We start from the raw sequence: 19,791 nt of genomic DNA, 5'->3' as shown, positions 1-19,791 counted from the left end.
CCCAAAACCAAAATACACCACTGGTTCTTCCATAGATACAGTACAGTGTAGTAAACAGAGGACAAAGAGGTTTGATTTACTAAAGGCAAATAGATTGTACTCTAGAAGTGCAGTTTCTCCAGAACTTAGTAAATAAGATGAAGCTTCACTGTGCAAAGATTAAAAAAACACAGTATTTTTGCTTGCACATGATTGAATAATGGAAGTCAGCATAGATTCCCCTCATTTACTAAGCTCTGGAGCAACTGCACTTCCAAAGTGCACAATCTATTTGCATTTAGTCAATCCACCCCAAAGTGTGGATCCACCCCAAGTGTAAAAATAGAGGATAAAAAGCCAGAGAAAAAAAATAATGACGCCACCACATCTACCGTAAGCATTAATATACTGTAATACATTACAATTTTTGTTCTTGGGTTGAGGCTTAAAGCCTAACTCCAGGAAAATAAAATCGTATTCTTTGCAGTGAGGCTGTGCCCATACTGCAAGAGTTATTTGCTCATTTATGTCTAGGGGAAACAATAAAAGGAAATATACTTAAACGATCCTCTGCTCCTCCCTGCAGTTTCTGCTCCCTCACACTCTAGTGGTCTTGATCCTGACTTCATCAAGACCAGAGAAGGGTCTGTAGCCCTGCTCTGGACTTGAGGACGCAGAAGGACAGTCCACCCCTGGATCGTGGGAAGCACCTCCTGCCAGGGAAGCAGAGATCAGGTAAGTAAATTCCTCTCCCCTAGACAAAATGAGCTATGAACTCTACAAGTGCAGGCACAACCCTACTGAAAGAGAGTTAGGCTTTAAAGCGGTTCTTTGCTCTGTTTGAAAAAAATTTAAAGTCAGCAGCTACAAATACTGTAGTCATTGACTTTTAAAAAAAGGATACTCACCTGTCCAGAGGTCCAGCTGTGTCCTCGCCTTAACCGGTTCTTCACTGGTCTCCAGGTCCCTGGCGCCGGCATGATTGCTGTGGGCTGCCCACTGTACATGCCCAAACTGTGTTGTGCTTTGTGAATGGTCCCACAGCCTTCTGGGATCTTTGATATGTCCTTGAAGGTTGCTGACGGGTGGGGGGCAGAAATTTAGGTTGGATCCCTGCGGTCAAAACCAGATACCCGCTCCCCCCACCAAGAAAAGGGGGCAGAAATCGAAGTGGGGGGGGGGGGGCACAAAGCGGAACTTCAGGGTGAAGTTACGCTTTAAGCTATATTAAAGTGAAGGGTTAGTATCTCCAGCACAAAGTTCCTGACACTGGAATCACCAAGAACTATAAAAAGTCCAGTTGGTTGTTTAGCCCATCTCATTTCATCTGTTCAAAACACAAGGGGAGTCTTAAATCACCCGGTTGGATAATCTATTGCTAATGTTGGTGACTTTCAGCTCTGGGGTCCCCCATTTGAATTCTGGTCAGGATACTCTGCATAAAGTTTGCATGTTCTCCCTGTGATTGCACACTCCAAAGACATGCTGGTAGATAAATTGGCCCCTTTCCAAATTGTCCCTAGTGTGTATGCATGTGAGGTGAGGATCTGCTAAGTGCTTTATACAGAGAGCGGGGACATGGATAGTGTGAGCGGACCTTGCATTTTATTGCAGAGTCTAAGTGCCCAGGTACATGTCATGTGTACAGCCTCATGGGGTTTTGTGGTCAACTCCAACAGCTGTACAAAGAGTCCATCCTCCTACTACATGTGGACCTGACGTAGACTGCCTACACATGAAGCTAAGGTAGAACATCAAGGTTATGAATACTCTTCCACGAGTACTTAGGCATGATTGCTGCTATTATGCAACACCTTGGACGCTAAATTCTTCCAGAACCTCCATATGCAAAAAAGGGAAGCGGCTTAACATCACATAACACAACGGACTTGATCTTTCAAATAACTGTATAATAAAAAAGTCAGGTATCATTGACTACTTTACATACAAAACCTCTTGAAGATTTTTGGTGCAGTGCAATTCCTTTTCTATAGAACATAAAGAAAGCCTTTAAATTGTTACTAAAAAGTTAATATCTCTTTGTTTTTCAAGGAGCTCAGACTCGCCATCCAGTACTTCATCAATAGGGACTTCTGCATGGTCAAAGAGACAAGAACCTGGTCCAAAATTGGCTTTTGAAGGAGTTTATCAGGAGAAAGCTTTCATCCAGTTTGATAGTGATCAGCTTTACTTCCAGAACAAGTTACAGGAAGCACAGCGCCTCCTGGAGGAGCAACATCTCAACAACATACAGGTACGAGAAAATATTTACACACTACTTATCACAAACCTGAAAACTATGCTCAGAACTTCCCTTTGTATGAGACACTGGGCTCCAATCACAAAAGCATCTTGAATGCTGTATGTAGGTTTCCAGACACATTTTCCCTAAATCCTGCATGCAATCATGAAACTGTCAATTCCTTATACCGTTCTGCAGTATTTCCCCACAAAACACTGAAAACGCTCGGTAAATACCACATGAACAGGCGTTAAACTCAATTCACAGAGGGAAATAAATAATTAAATGCATGCAGTAATTAAGTGGACATTGAGGCCTGTGGTATTTATGGAATGTGTACTGGTTATTAAAGTGGAAGTAAACTCCCCTATCGTTTTCAGCCAAGGAAGCTGCCATCTTTGCCTCTGTTTAATCTTCAACTGCTATGGTGCTGCACATGTGATCAGTTATGACACCAGCCATTGGATGGTTTGATAGTTTGGAAGAGAGCACAGCCAATGTGCAGTTAACATTCCCGGCATGCCTTTTTTTTTTTAACTGTTTAAATCCATGGGATTTACTTCCACTTTAAGGAGCGGGCTGCTGCATCCTTAACAACCAATGAGTCAACAGCTGTCAGCGGGGTTCCCTGTTGACAGCTGAATGTAAAAAAAAAACTTATTGTCAGCAATGAAAAAAAACAACAGTCTATAACAGACCCTTTGGGTTTGGTATGGATTCTGAGGGGAACCCCCACGCCAAAATGTTTTTTCAAAATGGCATGGGCCCCCCCCCCCAAAATCCATACCAGACCCTTATCTGAGCATGCAGCCTAGCAGGACAGGAAAGGGAGGGGATGAGCGAGCCCCCCCCTGAGCCACCAGGCCACATGCCCTCAACATGGGGGGGTGATCTGGGGCACCCTGTCCCCATGTTCATGGAGACAAGGGCCTCTTCCCCACAACCCTGGCCAGTGGTTGTGGGGGGTCTATGGGTGGGGGCTTACCGGAATCTGGAAGCCTCTTTTAACAAGTGGGCCCCAAGATCCCAGCCCCCCGTTCGTGTGAATGAGTATGGGGTACAATATGTGTAAATGTAGTGTAAAAAGGGCAGTAGGCAGTTTTGGACACATCCTTTATTTAAAAACAAAAAACATATCCCCTTTGTAGATCAATCATCAATCTTGATGTGCACTGCCACCACCTACCCAGAATAAAAAAGCTCTGCTCCTGGCGAATTCTCCCGCCCCCTGACAGTTATTAAATAACTAAGGGGCTAGGCCATCCGGTGACATCACCAGGTTGCACCGCCCCCCTTGCGACGTCACCAACCCATCATGCCCCTGGCCAGTGATGTCACAAGGTAGTGGTGCCACCTGGTATGGATTGGGGGAGGAACCACACACCGGGGAACCCCGCTGACAGCTGATAACTCATCGGTTATTAAGGATGCGGCAGACACCCACTCCTTAACAACCAGCTATTTTACAGTGTTTTTTTAAGGATGCCGGCTACTGCCGGTGGTAAATTACCACAGGCTTTCACTATTAAAATACCACATGACTTCATAAAATAACTCATGCAGTATTTTCGTAGCTTTTTTTTGCGAACTCCAAAAAACGTTTTTAAAAACGTTGTGCGGTATCTTACTGCATACTCAAACGTGGTAAAATAACAATTTGTGAATGGAGCCCACTGTCCCTACCTCCCTAATTATTTTCAGTATGAATGAATATTTTAAAGGAAACCTATACTGAGCCACATATAGAAGTTGCCACTTCTAAAGATGCTGGTTTCCTGCGTATTTTTTCCTTCAAGTCGTTTTAACATCTAGAACAGCGGTTTCCAAACTGTGGTCCGGGGGGCTGGTTGCAGCACTTTGCTTGCCTTTATGTGGCCCTTGGAGCACTATTCCATCCACTGACAACAGCAATGGAGCATAATCCCTGTCGATGACACCAACAATGGGACACTATTCCTCCTACTGATACCAACAATGTGGCACTCTTCCTCCCACTGATACCAACGATGGGGCACTATTCCTTTCATAGATGCGAACAATGGGGCACTATTCCTCCCACTGATACCAGCGATGGGGCACAATTCCTTCCACTGACACCAACGTTGGGGCACTATTCCTTTCATTGATACCAACAATGGGGCACTATTCCATTTACTGACAACGACGGGGCACAATTTCTGCCACTGACACCCTTTGTTTAGAACGTTTGGGGGCCCCTGATCTAGAAAAAACATGTAATTAGTAAAGGCAGGACATAGTCAGGACTTACTGCTACAGGGGGGGACACTTCTGCCATTCAGAGAGCATTGTATTTTTCTCAGTTAAAGTAAACCATTCTCTGATTGAAAGAGGCGGAAATCGTGACATCATCTGCCCCTCCTCTCCACCTCTTCCAGTCTGAGAACATCTCGTATTAACTGAAAGAAATACAAGGTGTTCTCTGAATGGTGGTGGTGCTGAGCAAGCAACTCCCTGTCTTCAATGTATAAAGGGGAAGCTGCTGGAGCAGTAACCAGAAGATCAAGGCTATCACAGTATGGAGCATGGGCTACTACAGTGATTTTCAGCATAGCCAGCGGCCATCTTGATATCAGATATGCATACTTACATTGAACCATGCTAGATCAATGTCATTTTGTAAGCAAGAATTACACCTCTGGGCAACTTTAGTATAGAGACAGGGTTGCTTTTAGAGCAAAAAAGAGGATGCTTTCTAACTCAGAATAGTAATGCAGTTTATGCTAACATTGGGGGTTATTTACTAAAGGCAAATCCACTTTGCACTACAAGCGCACTTGGAAGTAAAGTCGCTGTAGATCCGAGGGGGACATGCAAGGAAAAAAAAACAGCATTTTAGCTTCCACATGATTGGATGATAAAATCAGCAGAGCTTCCCCTCATTTCAGATCTACCCCTTAGATTTAGAGTGACTGCACTTCCAAGTGCACTTTCAGTGCAAAGTAGATTTGCCTTTCGTAAATAACCCCCATGAATTCAAGTGAAATAAACATTTCAGTGTCAGATCCACTCTTAATACTGGAGTTACTTCATTCCGATCTTACATAACCTAAGTATCTTATGAAATTTCAGTTTATAGGCACTGAAATTGCAACGCATTGTTTCCTCTGAGATATTTTTTATAGTTTGAGTGTCATGTGTGTCGTAAATCTTATTGTATTATGAGTTCTTCACGCCATTAGTCATTCCTGTGTAGACTGTAATGAGCAGTGCAATTAAACTAAAGTTAGGTGATATAATCCATTGTGAGTGAAATATTACAGCATGACCAGTCACGAGTTTAATTTTAGTAATTTGAATTCCCCAGTTGTTGTATATTTGTATATTTGTACCATTAGGAAATTGGAATTTTATCCTCCACTGACCACCTATGTAAAGGGCTACTAGACTACACCCACCATACACTACATATTCTGGACCTCTGTATTCTGTGCTATATACTTCATACCTCACAATGCTACACCTTCTATGATGTGCTGTACATTACATTCCTCAGACTGTTGAACTCTCTTAGCTGTGTTGTACATTCATTTAGGAAATTCAGAATTCTACCCAGGGCACACTTTTTTGCTAGTGTACTGTATATGTAAAAAAAATTGTAGAGACTATAATTTCTCTGTAATGCTGCACAAGTAGCTTAAAGTAGCAAATTTATTTTAATTAACCTTTGCTACTGATAGCAACCTTTGTTATATTAGCCCTGCATTTTCGGTATTGCCAAATCTTATCCAGCTCTTTCATGTAAGTTGGACTCTGATGGGACTCTTATTTAAGAGAGGACTCTAATATAAGGGGGACTCTGATATAAGATTGGACCCTGATGTACTGTAAGGTATACCAATGCACAATCCCAATGCACACGTTCCTGGATAATGGCTGTGTGTATAAACAAGTGCTGTCATAGAGCTGCACAATTTTGGTCAAAATGAGAATCACAATTTATTTTGCTTAGAATAAAAAGATCACGATTCTTCAACGTAAAATATTTCACATTTATCCCAAAAAAATTTTGGGCCAACTTTACTGGTTATTTTTTTTCAGTCATTAAAGTAATTTTTTTCCAAAAAAATTGCATTTAAAAAACCGCTGCGCAAATACAGTGTGACATAAAATATTGCAACAACCACCATTTTATTCTCTAGGGTCTCTACTAAAAAATATATATAATGTTTGGGGGTTCTAAGTAATAGCAAAAAAAAATTATTTTAACTTGAAACCAACAAATGTCAGAAAAAGGTTTAGTGTTTAAGTGGTTCCTCGTTTATGCTCGGTTCACACTACTGTGACTTGGAATCCGACTTGTCAGACCTCAAGTCGCCCCAAGTCTCCTGACATTAGAAATTCCATTCTAGTTAATGAGGGCCATCTTAATGTACACTACTGAATTTGCTCCGACTTCAGAAAAGGTTCCTGTACTACTTCAAGATGACTTTTAGGCGACTTGTACCCATAGAATTCAATGGAAGTCACCTCCAAGTCGGATCTCCATCTATATTGAAGCGACTTTACAGGAAAATAAATAGTTTACCCAGGCAAACCCCTCCCTCCCAGAGAGCTGATTATTCTCTGATTGGCTACAGCCAAAGTCGCCTGCCCTGGAGGCAACTTTAAGTCGCGTTGTAAGTTACTTAAAGTCATGCTGAAGTCGCCTCCAAATCGCCTTGCAAAGTCGCGCTGTAAGTCGGGTTGCCCCTGTGTGAACCGAGCCTTACACGCAAAGTCTATTCCTTTGACAAATTGTTACAATGTTTATACTTAAGTTCCACTGCTAAAGAATGTTGTGATTTTTGGCAGACTGCTCGTTTTTTCTTTTCCTTTCTTTTGAAGGCTGTGGCTTCAGAAGAGCAGAGAGAATCCTTTGCATAGCAAAATTCATGAAAGACTTTTTGTCAAGATCGCAACGGGGAAAAAATTGCGATAACAATTATTGACGATTAATCATGCAGCTCTATTGCTGTAGCAACCATGGGCTGGAACCAAAGATAGTCAAGGCAGAAGAACGTCACCAGCACACCGTGGATCTCCAGTGTGGGTCCAAAGCTTTATTCAGCAATCACATTGCTGTAGTAAAAGCAAAGTTTCGGAGCCTCGTAGGACACCTTCATCAGGATGGTGACAAATGTGTTACTACTAAGAAACTACTTAAATAACCGTCCACCAATCAGTATTAAAAAATTAATTCATTGGCTGCCATTGTAAGCAAAGCTCATGTGTTGTCAAGAAAACAAAGATACGATAGCCTGAGTGTGTATATCCAATACGCCTCACGGGTGAAGAACGGGGCAATCAGTTTCCTCCTCTTGCTGATCAGCTGACATGTTCAATGACCATGCCACTGATCGGTGGACAGTTATTAAAATAGTTTCTTGGTTGTAATACGTTAGTTACATGCCTGATGAAGGGGTCCTGAGTGGCTCCGAAACTTTGCTTTTGCTATAACAATATGATCGCTGAATAAAGCTTTGGACCCACATTGGAGATCCACGGTGTGCTGGTGACGTTCTTCTGCCCTGATGTAAGGGGGGCCCTGGTGGGGACCCTCATGTGAGGGGGGCCCTGGTGGGGACTCTCAAGTTTCTTTGCAATTTATTTGCTTTGTTTTACTGAAGTTTTTCTTCAGTAACAAAAAAACCCAAGTAAGGCCCCTTTCACACGGACGATCCCTTCAGGTCTGCCTGTCAGTTTTTTAGGCGGACCTGAATGGACACTTCATAGAGAAGGGACAGATATCAGCGGTGACATGTCCGCTGATATCCGACTCGCTCCGATCCGAAAAAGTGTGGCGGAGGAAAAACCTGTTTTTCCATCTGTCTGCGGATCGGATTGGGTGACGACGGACTCTACGGTTCTGCCTTCATCCAATCCCCCATAGGGGAGAGCGGCTCTCTGACAGGTCCATCCCTGCGCAGTGTGGAGAGACAGACCTGTCATCTTCCTGCTCAGCGTCGATCGACGGAGCGATCCCCCACTGAGCAGAGCGGGTTCCGTACACGTCCGTGTGAAAGAGCCCTGAAACATTTATTCATGCAAATATTTTTCATTTATTTTTTTCGAGCTCTGAATACAGTAAAACCTAGGATTGCAAGCATAATTTGTTCCAGAAACATGCTTGTAATACAAAGCACTCGTATATCAAAGCAAATTTCCCCATATGAAATAATGAAAACTTAAATGATTCCACAACCATTTATTCATAAATCCTTCAGTTTAAAGTACATATTAAAAGATTATAGCAATGAGATAGGTTGTGTAACTATAAAATGTCCATTCACAAATGGAAGCCTCCATAAGGGGATTAGAAGCAAAATCCAGCAGGAGCTACAGAGTATAAAAGAGAAGAGAGGCGCCTCCAAGTGTAGCAATAAGGTTACATTTAATGAAAGTACAACATTTTAAAGTGTAAACCCTTACAACACACTTTGACCTACAGGTAAGCCTAGATTAAGGCTTACCTGTACGTCCAAGAAATATCTCCTAAGCCTAGACAGCGGCGCGCAGGCAACGGTGATATGCCGCGCATGGCGGCTCCCGTGCGCATGCGCGGGATTGACGTCATCGCGGCTTCGCCGAATGACAGCAGCGGAGCAGCGAGACCCACCGAGAAGATGGATGCGCCGGACTACAGGGGACAGCGGTGACATCACTGGCTCCTGTGTCAGGTAAGTGACACATAATGGACTACTATGCGATGCATAGTAGTCCATTATGCTTTACCTTTGCAGGGAATGAAAGAGGAAGTAAACTCATCAGGGTTTACTTCCTCTTTAAAACAGGCACATCTAAGTATGCAGGCATCCGGGGTAAAGATGTCCACACCACCGACTCTCACCGCTGTAAATCTATAATCGTGACTGGGAAGACTACCCTGCAGTACAGCGATTGACACGCTCGTGGAGCGCAGCGTGGAAGGGACGACGTTGATGGCGGTGAGGATGACGGTCTATGTAGACAGCTTTACCCTGGATGCTTAGATGTGCCTGTTTTAATCATCAACCATGTGATTTGCTAAATGTTGTACCTTCATTAAATGTAACCATATTGCTACACTTAGAGGCGCCTCTCTTCTCTTTTATACACTGTTGTGATGTGACACTACTTGTGTATCAAGTCAAAATGTATTTATAAACGTTGCTTGTCTTGCAAAATACTTTCAAACCAAATTACTCTCAAACCAAGGTTTTACTGTATGTTTAATATATGCAATGTGGCTCTTGCTCTGAAAGGTTTAGATACCTGTTTTAGTATATTCCCAGAATACCAGGATCACTTTGTTCACAAAGGGCACCGATTTCCCTTTTTATCATGTTCTGGTCTATAGTTTATTTATTGATCCCCTCTGTAACCTAGGCTTTAAATCATGTTCCCTGAATTCTCTGCTAGAATTTTTTTTAACTGAAATGCTGATTTGTCTATTGTGTGTGTCCTATATTTTATTCATGTATTACTAAAAAGCAAGCAGAAGTCACCTCTGTGCAGTTTCATTTATAACCACTAGATGTCAACAAAGCTCTAATTAAAAGGGGAAAGCTCCCAATATGGCAAAGATAAAGGTTTTCCCAGTCCAGAATTAGTCATGTATTCTAAAAGTGCCCTGGCAAGGGGGAGTTGTTTTTTCCTGCTGCTGGATGTCTGTCGCTGTCGGGGTTTAAACCAAAAACCTATTTTTTGATATTTAGATTAAAAATGGAACCTGCTGATGACGAGATTGTGTGATCTGTAGTTAATATGGTCATGCAGTACTTTGTATACAGCATACAGTCTATAAATTGTGGAGTTTGTATACAATCAGATGTTTTGTTTACACTTTCATTGTTCAATAGTGTTTATTGAGAGCTGCCCTCAGAATCAGCATTGCCCTCTTCTAGGGGACTTCTGGTTACTATTGCCTTGGTAGGAGTTGGCGGGTTCAATAATTAAACATTAGGGATATAGAAACAGGTCATCAAAACAAACAATTATGAAAAAGATAGATGTTCATAATGCTGACGATTTAGCAGATTTATCATCCAAAATTAACTGAAGTGGTTGTAAACCCTTTGGCACCTTTCACGCGGTTGTTCCGATCGGGTCCGCCTGTATCAGAAACCATGAAATCAGACCGAGACAGAAGTACAGTTAAATCACACTTGTTTAATAATAAAAGTAAATAGAACAAACTGGATAGTCAGACAAGCCAAACATCAGGGAGCCGGAGATGAGTGTAGTAAAACAGCAAGCAGGATCTGGAGCCACAAGGGATGTCAGCCAAGCAAGTCTTTTAACAGGAATGCAGGAGAGCGTCTCTGTGATGTTGACCAAGGTAAAGGCAGAGAACCTCTGGGCTGGACCACTTAAGTAGACAGGACTTACAAGCAGGATATCATCAACAGCTGAGTACCTGTGGAGAGATAGGAGCTGGCAATTAGCTGACAGCTGAGTGACCAGTTCAGAGAAGGAAGATCTGAGCCCAGCCCTGACAGCCTGTTAGCCTGCTGACAACCACCAGCATCCGATCCAATCCGTGTTTTTTTCCACTAAAAACAGATGGATAGATGGATTTCCCATCCGTCCAGCTGATCAGATCGGATGAAAGTCGGATGGAAACGGACAGGTGGTCAGTTTCTATTATTCTATTAAATTATTTGGACCAGTGCACATAGCAAGGACCATAAAGACATGGATGAGTGAGTTTTTGGGTGAAAGAACTTGACTGGCCTGCACAGAGTCCTGACCTCAACCCGATAGAACACCTTTGGGACGCATTCGAGTGGAGACTGCTAGCCAGGCCTTCTCGTCCACATGAGTGCCTGATTTCACAAATGCACTTCTGGAAGAATGGTCAAACATTCCCATAGACACCCTTCTAAACCTTGTGGACAGCCTTCCCAGAAGAGTTGAAGCTGTTATAGCTGCAATGGGTGGGCCAACTCAATACTAAACCCTACAGACTAATGCCCTGTACACACAGTCGGACTTTCTGATGGAAAATGTGCGATCAGATCTTGTCGGAAAATCCGATCGTGTGTAGGCTCCATCTGACTTTTTCCGTCAGAATTTCCGACACACAAAGTTTGAGAGCAGGATCTAAAAAAATTTCCGACAACAAAATCCGAACGTTTAAATTCTGATCGTGTGTGAACAATTCCGACGGACAAAGCGCCACGCATGCTCAGAATAAATTACGAAATGAAAGCGATTGGCTACTGCCCTCTTTATAGTCCCGTCGTACGTGTTCTACATCACCGCGTTCTGAACGATTGGATTTTCCAACAACTTTGTGCGACTGTGTGTATGCAAGACAAGTTTGGGCCAAAATCAGTCGGAAAAAATCTGACGGATTTTGTCGTTGGAATGTCCGACCGTGTGTACAGGGCATTCGACTGGGATGCTATTAAAGTTCATGAGCATGTAAAGGCAGGTGTCCCAATACTTTTGGTAATATAGTTTACTTTTAACCAAGACCCCAAACCAGTGTTCTTATTCGCCAGTCAGGGTCACCCGCATGTCAGGACTATTACGCCATCACTAAGCATGACTTGCACCTCACACACTTCATGTAACAATAACTGATTTGTCCGACATATTGAAACAGAAATATTTCGGGTCTCTATCTGCTTCAACATGTTGTGTCCTGGAGGAATGCAGGGCTTATGTCACTCATGTCTCCCAGACATCTTTCACGCTGCTAACAAATAATAACATTCCTCCCAGTTTCATATTTCCATCTTTACAATCTGTCAGTTAACAGTTACATTGTGAAGTCTTTATTCATTCCACATGTCAGTGTGATGGACATGTACTTTAAGCCTGTTAGCAGGTTAATGCGGACAGAACTGCGCTATCCATCAACAAGTATGGCGTTCCAAACTATTCTCTCTGTTCTTTGTATTCCACTGTGCTGCAGTGTGGGATGAGGATCACGCTTTATATATAAAGGAGAAGTGTCTATAGAACGATTGTACTTTTACCAAAATAGGTCCAGTGAGCCTTCCCATCGCCCAAGCATGTACAATCATATCCACTATGTCATCTGATCAGATGTGCGCATCGTTCCCCCACATATGCATTATAAGCAATTTATCTACAACATTACTGATATGTAGTTAGCGACTTTTTGCAGAAAGCTGCTTCCCATGTCCTCTTCTCCTCCATTTCTAACCAATCCCCCCCAGCGCTGACATATACAGAGAGCAGTGACACATGGCTGTCACATGAAGGCCAGAGGTGTCTTTGACGTCTGGTCTGTGATTAACAGGTTGGCTTTACTATCTCTGTTCTGTGTGAGAAGCAAGATGGCAGCACCAGTGGAGAATACAAAGAATTACCGCTCTAAGGTAATGACTTCTCCCAAAACATCTGTCTCCACAATCCCACAGGGTGCTGGTTCTGTTTGCAACAGGAACTGAAGTTTAAAAAATGTAGCTGGATAGCCGCACTCCGAATTATTCAACTTTATTTCAAAAATGTAATTAAAATCATAGCATCTAGGCTGGTAAACATACTAACTGCACAGCCGCTGACATGTTTCACACCGAACACGGTGATTAGTCATAGCATGACTAAGCACCGTGTTCGGTGTGAAACATGTCAGCGGCTGTGCAGTTAGTCTGTTTACCAGCCTAGATGCTATGATTTTAATTACATTTTTAAATAAAGTTGAATAATTCGGAGTGCGGCTATCCAGCTACATTTTTTCTACACCAGTGGAGAATAACTGGATCTTGGTTGACAGAAGAGTTTTATAGTGGCAGTCCAGTGCATTTTTTTTTTTTCTACATGAAAAATGCATGCACAGTATTTTCCATGTATTCCAATGGCCCTAGTTCACTCAGGTGCAGTCAGTTCCAGTAAGTTTCTGGTTCAGAAAAAAAACATGCTGCATTTCCTCTGCACAAAACTGTACTGGAACACAGCAAAACGTATCAAAAATTCACCGGAACTGTGTGTGGTGTGAACTGTAAGAAAAAACTCATCCAAAACGTATCCGGAGTGCATTTTTGTGGTGCGAACTGGTCCTTAGTGTTATTCTTATAAACTGACCGGAATACAGCTTTTCCCTAACATTTGGTACCCCCAGCCCCAGCTTGTACTCCATTGTATGTGATGACTTCAACAAGGCAGTGGCTTCATGGTCAGTGAAGTGGAGCGGCTTTGTGGGACCAGCCGTAAATACAAGAACTGGCAGAGATGGAAGCCTAAAGGAGCAACAAGGAGTAAGGCTGGATTCACACCGATGCATTTTTAGTGTTTTTTGTATTTTGCAGATTTGCACTACAGAACGTGTTCCATAGGAAACCATGTTATATGGACTGTAGTGCAAATCTGCAAAATGCAAAAAGCACTAAAACTGCATAGGTGTGAATCCAGCCTAAGAGGTAAGCAGGGGCGGCTAGTGTTTTTTTTTTGGGGGGGGAGGGACAGCAAATACCCCCCCGCTGCGTCAGATCACCTGTCAACCGCATTGCCCCCCTCCCCCCAGTCAGTCAATCAGCACTTACCCCAACAAAGTTCCGGGCAGGTAGCGCTCTTACAGGCGACGGGCGTGCATTTTCTCCTCTTCTGCATCACGGTGGCTTCCGCCGTGTGGATCGCCTGTCCTTTCAGCCAATCCCCGCTTCCTGATTGGCCGGGAGGAGGATCAGTGTGAAAATAGCGAATATTCATTCGCTATTCTCACACAACTGGGTGGGCTCGGAGCCCAATGCTCTGTGCCCCAAACCCAGTCTTTTTTGAAGCCTATTAGAGCCTCTGGCTCCAATCACGTGCTTTGAACACCCCCCCCCCCCATCCTACGTCCTGTATGTAGATTAGAAAGGGCGGGGTGGTGCCCTTTCGCCCCTAATGGACGGGCCACCACTGAAGGTAAGTACTGTATATAATTCAAGGGCATGTATGCAATGTACTTTAAGAATGTGCTATGCTCTCTGCTTCAGATTCGGGAACTCCATAACCAGTGGAGCTCTATTACAATGAATGAAGGAGGAGAAAAATAGCCAGTAGGAGAGTCAGTCATATGACCTAAGAAAGTCCTGTGACCAGCCTGTCTTCAATCACAGGGTTCTTCCTGTGACACTAGGAAGGGAGAACTCTGTGACATACAACAGGCTCCACATCATGACTTGCATTTTATGAATGGGCCGCACAGTGCAATCCATGATGTGGAGAAAGCTTAGTGGTGTATAGCAAAACAGCTGGTAGAGATATCCGCTGTCCATCATAAATCAAGCCACAACTGACCAGCTGTGCATGCAGAACTTCAGGTTTATGGCACAGACACAGCCTAAAAGCCTTTTCAAGCCTGTGAAGTTTTATATGGCTGAAGGGGGTTAAAATCCTAGCTGAATTAGGAAGAGTATCCCGGCAATATCCTCTAACTGTGTGTAATTAGTAATAAATAGCGCTGATTTGATTGAAGACATTTTTATTGTTTCGTTCTTCTGCAATAGTTTCATGTTTAGAATTCAGCTGGACCGGAGGATGTATCCATTAAAAGAAAGCCTGGAATCCAGTTTTTTGTTTTTTTATGTATATGAGAATGTTAGCAGTTTATCAAAAATATATATTTTTTTTTTTTTTTACAAATTTTGGTCTGTGATTACACATGCACGCAGTTTAAGTACTTGAACCAGATAAGCAGAATACAGAGCCAATCAGTCCTCATGTGCTGACAAGTAGCATGCTGATAGAAGAAGAGAGCCGAGTAACCGTGGAGTAAGCTTATAAAATGCAGTAAACTTTGATTTAAAAAGCAAAAATGATATTCAAGTATGTATTCTTAACCTTCTGTTGCTCTCAACCTCCTGCAAACCTTAAAATTCCTTTCTTTTTTTCTGCTCTGATTTGACATCCCGTTAGAGGATGTTATGTTTTGAATACATCCACCATCTCTTGCTCGCTCCCAAGATGGACTAAGGACTATGGGATGTGTAGCATAGAGCAGCGCACTGCTTGTTCCAAACAAATTGAGCCCCCATTCACACCTGTGCGACTTATCATGTGATTTGACAGGTCTGAATCTCATGACAAGTTGCACCCTATTGTCACAAATTGAACTGTTCAAATAGGTGCAATACCGACTTTGTGGTGCCGCGCCAATTTAAAAGAAAAAGTTCCCGCACTATTTTGGGCCATTTCAGGTGCAACCTGTATAGACACTTGTGCATAAAGTCGCTCAGATGTCAACTAAGTCGCTCCTGAAGTAGCATTGTCCTGTGGCTTTGGAAATATGTGATTTTCAAGTGAAGTCGCACAATTTCAAAGTCGGATTCAGTGTGAACGGGGGCTGAAGTGAGAGGAAAAAGGAGAGGTTTGGATGTTTTTATATGACTTTTTTTGTTTTCTTTTTTACCAGCAACTAAAATTGACTTGAACTCTTTTATCTGATTTTGGTCTAGGCTCCTTTCTGTATTTCTGGGGTTCAATTGGCATAAATGTGAACCCAGCCTTAATGTTTAAATGTTTACTTCCAAGCTGGTGTCCTGCATTCAGAGGCCCATTTACACCTATGCCCTTTAACACAAATTAACGCATGTGCAGAGGTGCACCATTGTCTATCATATAACTTGAGGTGTATAATCAGCCACCAAAAAAATGAATTCTTCCATTTTTTTAAAGCCCAGATTTTTTTTTTTGCCTAAAATGATCCCCCTGGAGGTTTTACAACAAAGTCAGCTTTCCCTGCATCACTCATCTGCAGTCTAGAGCTGTCCACTGCAGTACTTCCTTGTCATCACAAGATGTTGTCAGTCTTCCGTGTGTAATTAGACCCATGTCATTTAATCCTGAAGACTAAGGACATAGTGTGAATGAAAATTGTCGTGGGCCCACCCACATAGCACCTTTCATTCTCGGTGTGTTGCTGAGAGCAACACTGGCATCATCAGGTCAGCTGTATTCTCAGCATCATCAGAGATCCTCCCACCTGGGAGAAGATTGAAGGAAAAGAGGACCCTGTGACATTCTTACCACCCTGCAGATTTCTGAAAAAGGTATATACAGTATTTAAAAAAGGACAGGGTATTTAAAGTAGTTTTATCTTAATGTATTCTGTGCATTAAGGTAAAAAACCTTGTTCATTGAGCCCCCCCAGCCCCCTCTTATACTTAACTGAGCCTGAAATGTGCACGAGAGCAGTGGCTGTCTCTGCTCTCTCTCTCTCTCTTTCTCTCTCTCTCTCTCTCTCTCTCTCTCTCTCCCCCCTCACTGAGACAGAGAGGCAGCAAGGAGAGCCATTGACTTCTGCTGCTGTCAGTCACAGCCAGTGAAGAGAAAATGGGGGGCTAGGCCATGCTGCACTATGTGTGTCAATGGACATACAGAGCTGGCTCGAGAGCGAGCACGCATGAGTGCCCCATAGCAAGTGGCTTGCTATGAGGTCACTGGGCAGGGAGGAGGGGTCAAGAGCCCCAGGGGGGGACACCGGAGAAGGAGGATCAGGGCTGCTCTGTGGAAAACGACTGTAAGTATGTTTGTTATTTAAAAAAATTTAATGTTACCTTTTAGAATCACCTTAAAGCGGAGTTCCATCCAAAAATGGAACTTCCACTCATTTGTTTCCTCTCCTCCGATGCAACAAATTGGCACCTTTAGTGGGGGAGGGGGGACAGAATACCTGTCTTTGACAGGTATCCAGTTCCCACTGCTGGGAGTCCGGGCCGTGGCCCATGACATCACCACGAGGCTCCCTCCTCCTCTCCCTGTTGCCGAGCCAGTAGGAGAGAGGAACGGGGCCTTGTACATGCACAGTAGGGTTTCCCGGCGTGAAGCTGTAAGGTTAAACTGCTGGGTTCCCTCACCCGCAATGGCGGCGGCAGCACCCGACAGCTTATGGAAACATCAGCTGTGATGCCTACATTGCTGGACTCCAGGACAGGTAAGAGTCCTATTGTTAAAAGCCAACAGCTGCAGTATGTGTAGCTGCTGGCTTTTAATTTTTTACTTTTTTTTTAGGTGGAACACCGCTTTAAAATGGTATTGTGGAAAGAAGTATTCTCCAAGACACAGCTGACTTCCTTTCCAGTGATCCCTAACTAATATCTGATTTTGTTGCATTTTGCCTAACAAGCCATCTGCTGGAGCAATATGCTCTACAGGAAAGTTTAAATGTTTCTGTGAACATTCTGGTTAGTGTTACACACCTTTGCATGTTTTATTTATTTCATTTTTTAATAGATATGTTGGTCAATTAAAGGTGATTTACCAAAAAATAAATAGGTAATAATTAAAGGTCATACTAATTGTAAACCTTTATTTCTTTTTCAGAATTTCCATCAGGAAGTGGAACAGCTAGAACATTCGGAGAGTTTGTCAAGTTTGGACAGTCTAGAAGAAGGCCTGAACACAAATGAGGAAAATGATACAGTGCAAGAGCTTCCAACTGATACTTTGCACAGAGCGTTGTTAGAAATCTCTTCCACAGTGAACAGTGGAAATCAGTATACCAATCGAAGTAACAGTGGGTTAAACAGTGGAAAAAGTTCTCCTGAACCTAATCAGGTCACACCGGATATGTTAAGAGAACAAAACGTATCTATGAAAGTTGAAGAGTGGCACAGATCTGGTGCTGGGCAAGCAGTGACGGATACGACATCACACAATGGATCCTCCTACGCTTCCTTCTCCCCAACACGAGAAATAAATCACTTCTCAGAAATGCCCACTGCAGAGGAAAAGACAGGTTATCCTGACATGGGTTATAGGGAAAGTACAACTGTTGTGGTTAGGCCAAGCAAAGCTTGGGCCACTCCCGACCCAACCCCAAGAGAAACCACACAAGCCTTAATGCAGCAAAATAACAAAGACATGGTACAATGCCATGGCTTATCAATAAAGCCCATAATGACTCAGCCCTTGGCAACTCCAATAGTCGTTCCATTATCTGGAAGTTCTGCCAGTAACTGCCTACCCAACTCTGATTTAAAACAAAGTAAACATTTACATGAAATCCATTTAACAAATTCAGTTTCCGATGCCATGGCTAGTTCAAATAATTCACAGTTTCATAGAGTGAAAAGTGACCTGATTAAACCTATAGAAAGCAGCAATCAGAGCACCCCGTTGCAGGGATACCACTCCTCACCCAATTTAGTTTCTAGTAACAAATCTGGTGTTATGCAAGAAGAAAGGGAAGATCATAAAAAAAGTGGTCATTCCCAAGATGATCCTGATGTTATTTTTCCTACATTTTATCTCAGAACAAGAACTAACAGTGCTGGAAAAGAAGGACACAGACTGTTAAAAAGTATATTAAAGAAAGTATCAAAGTATGAAAAGGGTTATAATAGGACTCTGGGTATTGGAAAATTGTTTCAGCTGGGGGAGAAAAGCTCAGATGGCCTTAGGGACAGCGTGGAACTGGCTAAGGAAAAGGAAAAAAATAAAAATAAAAAATTAAGATGGCTAGATGAAATGGACAAAATAATGGATAACAGAGAGGCGCTAGGAACAATTAGGAATTTGGAATCTAATCTGAAGCCTCAATTGGAGCCCCCTGCTGCTGGAAAGTTTATGGAACATGTTCTTGTACCTACTGTTTCCATAGCTGACCAAGTGGGTTCTTCTAATGGGACTCCTAGCTCTGTTTATTCTACAGGTTACCATTTCACCAAGCAGGCATGGATGGCAAATAAAGGAGAGGAAATTAACTCTGTAGGCCATACTCATGCCATTAGAACACCACCGAAGGCAAAGACAAAGATAGCAAAGCGCCTAAAATCAGCTAAAAGTCCATCTGTGGTTGCGTATCGGAATAGGAGGGGTGTCATTATACGGCCTCAATCAGCTACTGAAGCAAGTAAAATTGCAAAGACTCAGGGAAAGGTGATGGTTCCTCATCCTCCACCCAGGCATACCATAGACAATAATATTAGTGATGCCATCACAGAAACCAAGAGTCAGCCTGCGAACATAAACATTTCTCAGGTTAATCATTTGAACAATGCTGTACAGTCACCCAGTCATGGTTTGACAAGGGATGCAATGCCTTCTAAAACATTATCTCGTTCTTTGGGTAATATGATTGCTGCACAACAACCTGGCCCTCCCGATGCTGAGAATGCCACAAAATCTCTCCTTACCTTGAACAGTGATCGGGTGTCAGCTTTACAAGAAAGCTTACCCGTTTCTGCCAAACGGAAGCCTGTATATGGAGAGAATGGACTACGTCTAGACCATACTCCCACCGATGAGGAAATTGCTCTTTTGTGGAAAGGAGTACGAAGTGCCTTATCTCATAAAAACTCTACTGCTGGTAAGTTAGTCTATTTGCTTTTAAAATTACAAAAATACTCTAAAAAAGATCAAGTTGCCTTTCCATTTTGGGAAAAGTTACATCAAGGTAAAAGCAAAGAGTTCAGGTCCCAGTGCAGGCTCACACTTGTCATCACCTTAGCAAATATACCAAATAACCAATGATCTGCAATTCAGTAACAATGCTTATTATTGAGTGCAATTACATGTGAAAGGTTTCGGGCCAAGATGTAACCAAACTATTGTTTTTTTAGTGACTAAAATGTTTGGAGTTGATACATTGTGGATCATAGTGTTAATTTTGTTGACAAAAATATTTTCATCAT

The 19,791-nt window shown here is 42.7% G+C and overlaps 1 protein-coding gene across 3 annotated transcripts in view; it reads left to right on the top strand.

Annotated features, from left to right (window-relative positions):
- CEP126 (centrosomal protein 126) overlaps positions 1-19,791 on the top strand; it is a 132,109-nt gene that overhangs the window by 83,016 nt on the left and 29,302 nt on the right. For all 3 annotated transcript variants that reach the window (XM_077484397.1, XM_077484398.1, XM_077484399.1), the window contains 2 exons: positions 2,032-2,233; positions 17,480-19,466. In XM_077484397.1, the coding sequence (XP_077340523.1) occupies positions 2,032-2,233; positions 17,480-19,466 (2,189 nt within the window). The remainder of the gene's footprint in view (positions 1-2,031; positions 2,234-17,479; positions 19,467-19,791) is intronic.

The sequence above is a fragment of the Lithobates pipiens genome, unplaced genomic scaffold (genome assembly GCF_037356315.1).
Source record: "Lithobates pipiens isolate NorthernLeopardFrog02 unplaced genomic scaffold, aLitPip1_a1.2 Scaffold_16, whole genome shotgun sequence".
NCBI classification, from domain to species: domain Eukaryota; kingdom Metazoa; phylum Chordata; class Amphibia; order Anura; family Ranidae; genus Lithobates; species Lithobates pipiens.
This window is presented reverse-complemented; position numbering and strand designations above follow the sequence as displayed.